The 12247-nt window shown below is 36.8% G+C and overlaps 1 protein-coding gene across 6 annotated transcripts in view; it reads right to left on the reverse strand.

The window, feature by feature from the left end:
* rc3h2 (ring finger and CCCH-type domains 2) overlaps positions 1 to 12247 on the reverse strand; it is an 86425-nt gene that overhangs the window by 44995 nt on the left and 29183 nt on the right. For all 6 annotated transcript variants that reach the window (XM_039762795.1, XM_039762791.1, XM_039762793.1 and 3 more), the window contains 3 exons: positions 10734 to 10866; positions 8996 to 9114; positions 5529 to 5641 (listed from right to left, as the gene is read on the reverse strand). In XM_039762795.1, the coding sequence (XP_039618729.1) occupies positions 5529 to 5641; positions 8996 to 9114; positions 10734 to 10866 (365 nt within the window). The remainder of the gene's footprint in view (positions 1 to 5528; positions 5642 to 8995; positions 9115 to 10733; positions 10867 to 12247) is intronic.

The following is a 12247-nucleotide window of genomic DNA, read 5'->3' on the forward strand; positions in this document are numbered from 1 at the left end:
ATAAGCTAGCTCTCTCCACGCTTTTCGATCTTGCACAGCTTCTTTGAGCTGTGTTATGCTAATGCCTGTGTCTGCTTTGATGGTGTTAAGCCAACGAGTGCACTGGCGACCGGGTCTTCTTTTGCCGCTTACCATCCCCCGATTTTTCTAGCGAATTTGATCGCAACTATTAATAGATTATAAAAATGCATTGTGCTCTTATTTGTTTTTCTTGCCCTACCTATCAAATGTATTTATTAATTATACTTGTAAATGAAATCACTCAGAAATCATTAATAAAGTTCCCTGCCTCATCCTAATTTTTTTTTTTTTTCATATTTATGCAAAGTCTTATAAGAAAATGATATTTGGCATTCCTACCATGGAACAAGGCCTTTGTCAAGAATTTCCCTTACATCACTTATTTGTCAAATTCCATCAGTATCATCGACATTTTCCTGCTCTGTAATACACACAAGAATTCTTAAGGATGGATAGAAAACCACATGGCCAAAATAATTTTGTTTTCTCCTATACTGTCTAAATCTATACTAATAAAAGGCAAAGGCCCTCACTGACTGACTGACTCACTGACTCATCACTAATTCTCCAACTTCCCGTGTAGGAAGAAGGCTGCAATTTGGTAGGCTCATTCCTTACAGCTTACTTACAAAAGTTGGGCAGGTTTCATTTCGAAATTCTACACGCAACGGTCAATAATGGTCGACAACGTCCGCCATATTGAACTTTCTTATTTATGGCCCCATCTTCACGAAATTTGGTAGGCGGCTTCCCTGCGCTAACCAAAACCGATGTACATACTTATTTCGGTGGTATGACGCCACTGTCGGCCGCCATATTGAATTTTCCAAACGTCACTAATTCCCCAAATTCCCGTGTAGGTAGAAGGCTGAAATTTTTCAGGCTCATTCCTTACAGCTTACTTACAAAAGTTAAGCAGGTTTCATTTCGAAATTCTACGCGTAATGGTCATAACGGTCAACAACGTCCGCCATGTTGAACTTTCTTATTTATGGCCCCATCTTCACGAAATTTGGTAGGCGGCTTCCCTGCGCTAACCGAAACCAATGTATGTACTTATTTCGGTGGTATGACGTCACTGTCAGCCGCCATATTGAACTTTCCAATGTCACTAATTCTCCAACTTCCCGTGTAGGTAGAAGGCTGAAATTTGGTACTTATTTCAGTAGTATGATGCCACTGTCGGCCGCCATATTGAAGTTTTCAACGGTCTTTGTTACTTATGGGCCCATCTTCAAGAAATTTGGTACGCGGGTTCCCAACGCTAACTGAATCCTACTTACATACATATATACGTCCATAGCCTGCAGCTCGATCACCGTGTGAGGCGGCGTTGGGTCCCCCATCCCCCACGTCTCCCTGCTGATAACTACAGCTTTTTTATTCAATCCACGGCTTCTCCGCTGTTTTATTGTTCATTTATTATGATTATAGTTATTGTGTAGGTATTTTAGACTTACTTTACATTGTTCAGGTACCCATTTCCTTTATCATTCCAACCGTACCCGCATTAACATGTCTATCGAGGTGATCACCATCGATCAAAGAACTGTCATTTACCGAGTGGTTTCCATTCCCAGAGATGGCACCTACCTTTTCCATTCTCTTTGTTACATATTGCACGGCCATATCAGGCTCACTCTTGATATCCGGAGGAACATTGTGTCTTATGTATTGAATGACTGGGACAGGTTCAAGGTGTGGACTGATGACAATACAGTAGATAATTATACTACACAGGAGCACTATAAGAGTGAAATGCTTAAGCCCTTCACCTATGCATCTGCATGTGAGTTGATGGCTGCCGCTGAATTGTTCGGATGTTGCTTTCAAGTGTACCGAAATGGCCAAATATTTTACACCTTTGGACAACCGCCAATGCCTCTTAAACATCTTAGATTCACAGGTGACGATTTCAGTAGTGGACACTTTGATGTTTATTAATGTTTAAACTCTCAAAAGCTGGATGTGAAGTTATCGATGAAACCGGTTGTATGCTTACAACGCTTGACAGATGCCGAATGTCACTTCAACACAAGTCCTACAAATACACCATGAAACTCAAACTGATTATGACAGCAGCAATCCAAGCTGTGAGATTTGAGACAAGATTGCTTTTCACATGGCCAACTGTACGTTGCATGCTCAAGAGTAAGCTCAGCGCACAGCTTGGTCAGATTACAACCGGAGGGCCGAACTGACAATGTGGTTTACAAGGAGATCCTTAACAAATAATTATTGGTATATTTTCCCTCAGTTTAAAAAGGTTTAATTTTCTTCTTAATAAATATTTTAAGGCAGTACTTCGCCGCTGTGAAGCGCGGGTATTTTGCTAGTTAGCATTATAAATGTGTATGTTTCCACATATTTATTAGCATTAAAGAGTTTTAAAAATGTATTTAAAATGTATATTTCAACATATACACTGCATAGCGTTTTTGTTTATTGTTGCAATATGCTTATTGCCATATTTTAACTAGATTATATATATTCAATACAATACAGTTTATTTTTGTATAGCCCAAAATCACACAAGAAGTGCCGCAATGGGTTTTAACAGGCCCTGCCTCTTGACAGCCCCCCAGCCTTGACCCTCTAATAAGACAAGAAAAAACTCCCAAAGAAAAAAAAACCCTTGTAGGGAAAAAAAATGGAAGAAACCTTGGGAAAGGCAGTTCAAAGAGAGACCCCTTTCCAGGTAGGCTGGGCATGCAGTGGGTGTCAAAAGGAAGGGGGTTAATACAGTACAGTACACAGAACAGAACTTTATATATAAATAATTAGTAAAAAAAAAATGTGTACTTAGGTTATAAATTTATAACAATAAACATGCACATCGAATGGTTGCTCAATCAAACTACAAACAAACAGCAGAGTTGGTTCGATATCACTGGTGATGAATCCCCACTCTACAACACTCGGTTCTCTGAGGTGTGTCATGTAAGAATGAATGCTAAGATTGCACCTTTTCCCATATTCTCTCCATGTGAAAAAAGAATTCTTGTTACTGACAGCAACCCTATATAATTCTGCTGTGAACCAGGTTGCTAAAGGACATAAACCATCCAGAGGCATTCTGGAATGGCAAATGGTCTGTAGCTGACATCTCAATGAATTTCTACAATTTTTAATGTGGCCTTGTAATCCTTGTAATGCACCACATCTCTCTACATGGTTCAAAATGCTGACATAGGTCCTGTAATGGCCAATGGCATCCAGTGATACATCTATTATTAAAACAAGTGACATCATTGTGTTAAGTGTATTTAAAATGGAGGAACAGTTAGTCTAGATTAGAACTCTAAAAAAATCTTTTTGTGCTTAATGAAGTTTTCTTGTGTGGTTTTGAATTACTGGTGTTGTTTTTGACTTTCATAACACAGAGATCCTTAACATTACTAAAGGGCTCAGTGATTCATGCTTAATAAACAAGTTATCATAATTGGAAAAGCAAGAGCTAGGTTTCAAAATATGGTTTGTATCTTGATTAAAAAAAGGCTAAAGGATGAGCAATGTATGCAACCTACACCAGAACACGACAATATCTTTCTCTTTTAAAAGACTTAATTTTGGCATTTTTAAAGATCAAATTAGTTTTTCACAATCATGGCATTCATTTGTCCAGGAAACCTGAATTTTTAACTGAAGTGTTATGCACATATTTAAGAAAAAGTGCTTCTTCCCTCAGAAGCTTACAATGGTGATCAATGAGGCACCAAAAAAGCATGAAATGAAAGTCTTAAAACTTAAGTTTCCAATTTCAGAGAACATGCCTTCTGTATTTTAGAGATACGTTTATAAAAATGCAATGTGGTTTTAAATAATTCATTTTTATTACTGATATCTGTCATCGCCTTGAGAGAAGAATATGTCTTTTCTTTATGTTCACAGTGACAGGGGTGGGTTGAGTTTAAAGGAAGCTACAGTACAAATTGGAAGAACTGGAGTATAGTTTCATTAAGTAAAACATGTGTCTTGTTGCTATTTACAGTATTGTGATCCTACTTTTCAAATAAAATCCTTTCTACCATTTCCATCTCTCTCCTTACTGGAACTCTAATATTTTGAAACAATGTACTGTAGCTCTTAGGTTAGATCTAAACACCCCAACTGAACACCCTTGAAAGCTGATCTATGAAACTGTAAGGGCAGCTTCTCTAAGGATAACTACTTACAGCCAAAGAGCTCATCATTGGTGTATTCTGGCTCAAACAGATTAGGTTCAGCAACAAAGGTAAATGTTTCTTCATCTACAGAATTGAAAATACTAATGGTATAAATTTTTTTTCTCTAAATCCTTTGAAAATTCATATTTCATTTCAAAAATGTCCACATTGTTCTTAAAGTATGACTGCAATTGTACAGTTCACAAAATAAGCCAGACGTGACTACACCAATAGGGGAGAAATATAATTAATTCATAATTTATTTATAATTGTATATCTAGTCTCAAGATGTAAATCAATACTGAAGAATACTCTACAGTTCAAGATGTCTTCTGGTGCTCCATTAATACATTTTATTTATATAGCGCCTTTCCCATGCTCAAGGCACTTACAGAATATAAGAAAGAACGGCAGGGTATACAGTATATAGCATAGTACAAAGCAAATTAATAAATAAGAAGATTAAGACAGTAAACTCAGAGAAAGCCTAACAGAAAACAGAACTGATGGTCTAGCACACACATACAGGTTACATGAGCATCTTGACAGAGAGGTAAACTGAGAGAAGGGGAATGAAGTCAAATAGAGCTAAAAGCCTTCCTGAACAGATGAGTTTTAAGTTGTTTTTTAAAAGAATTCATGGAGTCAGCTGACTCCATTAAATAACATTCTCCAAGATACCTTTGTGCTTAAACATTTTTAAATAATTAACAACAAAAATATTTAGGGGAATTGAAAGTATTGCAGGGTTCTGAAAAAGTATACTATTGAGGTTTGGTCAAAGTTCTCTTCCCATTATCAATTCGCCATATTGCCTCTAATCCAGTTACTTATGAATTGTTACACAGCAAGATAATCTTCCAGATTATTTGAAAAGCAGCTGTTTCTTATAATGAGTGTGCTCAAATAAACATGGTATACTGTACAGGGTGCAGCTTGGGAATGTAGAAAAAAAAATAAATAAACAGCACTATGGTGTCCAAAACAAAAGAGAACGGTGACCAAAAAGATGAAACACTCTCCAGTTAAAAACAATGAAACACAAATACTGTAGTCTTGGTTATACTACATAAACACTAAGTGTTTATGTGTTAGTGCTGTGCACGTATACATTTACAAATATCTTCACATCTAGATGGCGACAATAAAAACAATATGACCACATTTTTAAATCCTTATTGCTGCACAGCTAGTTGCCCAAGATTGTTACAAAGTTTTAAACAGCAGATTGAGAAACTGTGGCACACCTAATGTGTTCAGGATAGTTCAATTAATATATCAGAGCTTTTCAAATAATTTACTAAAAATGTAATATATTCAGTAAAACTTTGATATACATACTTTTCTAGTTCTTCCTGAGAATGAGCAAATGTGCAATTTCCTCCACGAGGGCAACCACCTTGCTGTCTCAGATCTCGACACATACTGGTTTTGTATTTGCTGTTTGGCTGGGGCTAAAATTAAAAAGAAACACCAGTGAAATTAAGCTTCAAGTAGACCTCAAGGAAATTTAGAAGGGGGAATAGAGGGTAATACTTTTTTGGTCTCATCTCACTGTAACTGCTGGGATACATTAGAGAAAATAGGAAACAATTTCCTGGTCACCCCCAGTAAATGATACACATACACAGGTAATCAGTGCATGACAAAGGGACAGAACCTAGACCAGCTGGATGACATATTCAGTGGATTCAAACAATATTGAAACCCCTTCACTTTCTGAACATTTTACAGTGTTGTACATTTAATTTTAAATGGGATAAATGTGCCCTTTTTCTCTCCATCAGTCTACACTGAATAACCTATAATGACAAAGTTAAAACATGTTTTCGAAAGCTTTGCAATTTTATTAAAAATCAAAAACTGAAATCTCTCACTCATACAAGTATTCAAACCCTCAATGCAATAAAGTCCCTTTGGAAGCAATTACAACTTTAAGTCTTCTTGGGTAAGTACCTACAAGTTTTGCACACCTGGATTCAGGCAGTTCATCTCATTCTTCTCGGCAGAGCCTTCCAAGCTCTGTTAGATTTGATTAGAAGTGTCTATAAGCCATTTTCATGTCTCTCCACAGATGTTCTATGGCAGGGCTGTTTAATTACAAATTCAGTTGGGCCAGATTTTCAAACCAAGAAATCTAGCTGGGCCAGACATTTTCAGTGCCTGGTAGGCAGCAGGTAATAAGAAATTTTAATGCAACACAAATGAATTTATTAATAAGAAAATAATGTTTATTCATTGCTTCCCTTTTAAATTTGGTCTCAGCGGACACTTGCACATCAAAGAGTACATAAAAAAAGCAATAAAAAAACTATAACTAAACAGAATCTAAGGTAGTAACAATTATTTTTCTACTTTAAAAGTGGGGAATAAAGCAACATTTTGGTCATATTTGATCTAGGGACATCTCACAGAGCGTAAAAACAAAACAGTGCACAGTATTAGCAATACCATTTGTTTCCCTTTTGAAATAAAATAAATATTTTGGTCATATATGACCCAGGCACATCACAAAGTGCATTTAGCAGAATAAAAAAAACTAACAATACTATTAGTGCACAAACCCATAACAAGTGATAACAATAGCTAACACACATGAATATAATGTCTACTGCACACTGAGGTAACAAAAGTTCATTTTAAATCACCACATGTGATTAGCAGTGCCTTTTTTGTAACCAAAAACGTGGCAATACACATATTTTGTGTTTGGATCAAGTTTGGGGTACAGTGAAGGTATACAGAGGCTGAGAGTCCTAGCACTACATGTTTTGTTGATTTGGTAAAAAAACAGAACGTTTAAAATTTGAAGATGAGAACTCGTCAAGTATACTAACAATTCTTCATATTTGTATAGCACTTTACTCACAAAGCTTTGCAAATTCCCGCTGGAAAGACCTTGGACGTGAACCCAACTCCTCCTAATTGCAAGACAGTGGCTCTATCATTATGCCACCTGTGTAGGCGTATCGTGCTTGACAGTTTATAATTACAAACATAGAATTTCCAAAATTAAAGAATATTAACCACAGGATAATAACAAGCTCTGCATTCTACAAAAACGTTATGTAGTCCTGCAAAGCAAGGAGTGCTTAATTTGATTGAGTTTTCCTCAAATGCAGACTTTCTAATTTATTCTTTGCTTTGAGTGTCAACGGATACATCCATGAATGCGCAGGATGTAATGGTGTGACTGAAGGGCCAACCAGTTGTATGAATAGAAGTGCTTGTCAGTAACGAGGCTCTAACTGGAGTAACAGTCTATGAATACCCATGTTCGCACTCACTTGATGAAACTGAAATATAATTAAAGACTCAGCACACAATTAATTATAGAATTAGTATTTAGTATGTAGTCAATGCCACCACCAGCTGTCACGGCCGAGGTACCATCACAAAACTCACTATTAAAGACATACCACCACCACTTCCAGACACACAACAATGCGCTACATTGTGGGTTGAATGTTGCTAGGCTATGTGGAGTGTTATATTCATAGCCTGTAGTACAATAGGAATTATGTAGGAATTTCTAAAGGCTGCCGAAAGAAGAACCATCGCCCCAGTCTTGGGTTACATGCACTCTGAAGCAATTTTTTCTTCAGAAACATCTCGATTTATCTGCAATCATCCTTCTCTTACTTCTGACCAGTTTCTCTGTCCCTGTGCTGTAGCATGTATTTGCCACAACCATGCTCACTGTAAGGAATTAGGCAGGTGATACGCAATACATGGTTATTCCCAGGAATAGCCTTAAACTTCTGCCCAAACAATTTCTGTCTCTACCAACCATAGAAGCTTTTTTCTCATACTCTCAGGGTCCTTTAAATGCCATCTGGCAAACTCTAAGTGGACAATAAGATGCACCTGATTGATAGACTGTTGTCCTTCTGATAGGTCCTCCCACCTCAGCAGAGAACTTCTGAAGCTCGGTTAAGAGTGACCTTTAGCTTCTTGGTCACCTCCCTGACTTAGACCCTTCTTGCCTGGTTACTCAATTTGGCTGAATGACCAATTCTAGAAAGAGTCCTAGTTGTCCCAAACTTCTTCACTTTCACAATTATTGAGGCAAGTTTGGGAACACTCAAAGCTTTAGAATGGTTTTATCTCTTTGCCCTGATATACAGCATGTCTCACCACAATTTTATCGTAAAAGATCTACAGAGATTGATTTTTGTTCTGAAATCTACTGTGAATTGTGAGGCCTTACAAACGCAGGTGTGTGCCTTTGAAAAGTATGCTGAAATCGGTACCATCTGCCACAGGTGGACACAAAACAGGTTCAAGGATAACAAAAGGAAACAGGATGCACTTGACCACCAAAAGTTCCAAAAGTATGAATAATTATATAAATGAGAGACTTTATTTTTGGAATTTTAATAAATCTGAAAACATGCATTTCAAATTAAATGTACAACACAGTAAAAGTATGCAGACTGTAGTGGGGTCTGAATACTTTCTGAATCCAATGTACTGTATACTGTATCTCAGTCTGAGACACAGGAATTTACCAGAGGTGTGCCTTACGTGGCTTGCTAAAACTAATGACACTCACAATGACAAAAGGACCAAAGTAATTTTTATTTTACTTTAGTTCAGGCTTTAACCATTCAATATGTGCTTTACATTTTAAATTGCTTGCAAGTATTTAAAACAAAATAATGGCAAGAACAAATTTAGAAATATTAAAAATAGCAAACATTATTATTTTTAAGAAAATTATATTTAAATCCTACCAGATACATGGTAATATGGTTTCTGAAAAGAAAAATATTTAAGAAATGTAATAAAAGACACGAGTTAAATACCTGGGGTGTTTCATGACTCTTTTTACTGAAATTCTGTATAAAATCCACAAGACCATGTACAACAGTCTTCACTGCCACCATAACATTTTCCAGTTGTTCCCATGTTGGGAGCTCTGCATCTGTAAACCCACAACAAAAAGTCAAATAATGAACTAAAGAAAAAATATATAGCAACCAGAATTAGGAATGGTAATGAAAAACAGCCAGAAGGGTCTAAAGAGTATAACAATTTAATGTTTGCAAGGAATACTCAACTTGTATGCACAGGAAAAACTGAAACTATTTATTGGCAGATATAGCTGAACTGCTGTATTAAAGGTTAGTGTACAGGATAAACATGTTTTTTCAATATACAGATATCAATCAGTCAGTCATTTTACAACCCGCTATATCCTAACACAGGGTCACGGGGGTCTGCTGGAGCCAATCCCAGCCTGCACAGGGAGCAACGCAGGAACAAATCCTAGGCAGGGCGCTAGCCCACCGCAGGGGCACACACACACACACACACACACCAAGCACACATTAGGGACAATTTAGGATCGCCAATGCACCTAACCTGCATGTCTTTGGACTGTGGGAGGAAACCGGAGCGCCCAAAGGAAACCCATGCAGACATGGGAAGAACATGCAAACTCCACGGTATCCTTACTGCAAGGCAGCAGCACTACCACTGCGCCACCGTTCCACCCACAGATATCAGTATGAAGTAAATAAACAATACACTGTATAAGCAACAAGTAGATGCTTAGCAATATTTTGTCCCAATGAATGAAAAAATGCAATATGATCGATATTATTTAATTTACAGAAAAGAATATGCACAAACATGAGTGCATAGCAGAGCATAGCACTGCTACCATTACCATTTTTCTTTTTAAATTTTAAATACATCACAATCTTAAGCATTCTTTGGGAATATAGCATGACAGTCCATAACTGATACAGCTAGTTGATGCAATAAAGGGCTCTGAGCAGGTGTTCTTAAATGTGCAGCTGGCATAAAGATAGATATTTAACAGCATTGTCATATTAGAAATATGGTCTACATTAGTTCTACTTCTGTATGTGGCAGCACAGACACAAAAATAACCAGAACTGAAAATTGGAAAGATGAATGTTTAAAGAAAAAGCTTACGCCCTTAACACTATAATTATAGTATGAGGCCATGCACAAAGGGCAACTACATGTATATTGGTGTCCTTTTTACATTGTCTACACAAGAAACTGCTTTTACCGTGGGCTTTGTAAACTAAAAACTCTAATGCCACCAATGGTGTAAACCACGCTTAAAAATTAAAATCCTTAGTTACTGGATTAAAATGTCATTTTTGTTTTATACACAGTATGGTATATGTCTGCCTCTTCTTTAGTCGTAAGTCACCATTTGGGGAAAAAAATGGCAACATGCAGCTCCCTGAACTCTGAACCTCTGAAGCCTGATGACCGAGATGGGAGAAAGTACAGGCTAATGTCACTGACAGAACAATCTTTTAGTGGTGGCTGTCAACAGTGTGATTATGTACTTCCCTTTCTCAGTTACATTGAAAATAAACTGGATCACCAACTCTTACTTGCCGTTTCAGCATATTTTACAATTTAAAAACATTACCTAACATTCACAAAATTACTTAACCCAATTATAAGTTACAGGTGGTGGGGGATCTTAACAATATCAGGTATAAGGCAGCAACCAATACAAATAGACAAATACCAAAAAAGCTGTAAATATTTTACCTGGATTATGATCAATATTTGCTAAAAGCTCCAAATGAGGTCTTAATCGGTTTAAATTTGCTGGATCCCCAGTTCTTTGCAGTACAATTGTAAGTTCCTGAACACTCTTTGCAAAGGATTCTGGAGACTGAAGCTGAATTCAAAGCAGAAATAAGCTTTTTACTGTCTACTGTAAATATGTTGAGAAATTAAACAAAAAGTGTTCAATATACTGTGAATATTGCATGCAAGAAAAGAGATGTTATCTTCCTTGTGCATAATTATCTGGAAGAAAGTTAATATTAATACAAAACCTAAACAGAACTACTTAATAACTATAAACAATTTACTTGGTAATTAGAAATGTCAATGATGTTTTATTAGGATTGAAAATGATCAATTCTTTCTCTTCCATTCAAAGTTTCAAACATGGCAGATATGAAAGGTCTACACAACATTTCATAAAATTTCCTGTGGAATTTTCTTGAAGATTCATTAGTTGAATAGCACAGAGATATCTATGCTTCACAAGAAACTAACAATACATCTATGGAGTCTTATTGTTAAAAAAAAAAAAACAGACTAGGTTAAGTCACAATCTGTAAAGATGATCATTAAAAAAATAAATAAAGAAATAAGAATCCACCACAACACTCCAAAAGATCAGGATGCTCCTCTAAAATTAATGACCAGACAAACAGAGTTCATTACGGAGGCGATCAAGCATCAGCATTAAGCTTGCATGAAAAAAACCTTGTGCTATGTACTGTGTATATAAAATTTTGATCTTCTGTAAAAATTTCATTTCTTCTTGGACCTAAATAAAATATCATGCATCTACCTATGTATCTGTTGCTACATCACATGCTACTGACAAGATTCTGCTGGTAAGCACCATGGTGCACACACAATTCTTGCAGTTAGGGCAAAAATACAAATTAATTACAATAGGGATGTGGCGAGCACCAGCAACTACAAAAATAAATGATCAAATCAATAAAAATACCATACCACGCCATACCATTTTCTAAGCTTGCTTAATCCTAAGCAGGGTCATCTGGAAGCTGGAGCGTACCTCAGCAGGCACAGGGCACAAGGCAGGAAAAGCCCCAGGACAGGGTGCTAATGTATCACAGGGCAAACACATTCATACACACACCACACATAGACTTGGGCCAATTTAGTGTCACTAATTCATGTAACCTGCAGGTCTTCAGACTATGGGTTGGGGGGGGAGAATGAAGCATTCCAGAGGAAACCCACACAGACATGGGAAGGTCATGCAAACTCACAGGGATCAATAAAAATAAAGCACCTAATTAAAGCTGCCAACTATGAAACCGGGATTAAGAGTTTGAATTGAAGATCCACCTCACCCCCACATTCACTGATCGCAAATTTCAGTCTTCAATTCAAAAGCTTTATCCTGTCTAAACAACTTTCACTTTTGTACACTACCCTGATTTTCTGGAAATATTAAGTTAACAGCATTTTAGTAAAAAATGTACAAAGATTGCACTTTTAAGAATATGACT

Source organism: Polypterus senegalus, chromosome 9 (genome assembly GCF_016835505.1).
Source record: "Polypterus senegalus isolate Bchr_013 chromosome 9, ASM1683550v1, whole genome shotgun sequence".
Classification (NCBI taxonomy): Eukaryota; Metazoa; Chordata; class Cladistia; order Polypteriformes; family Polypteridae; genus Polypterus; species Polypterus senegalus.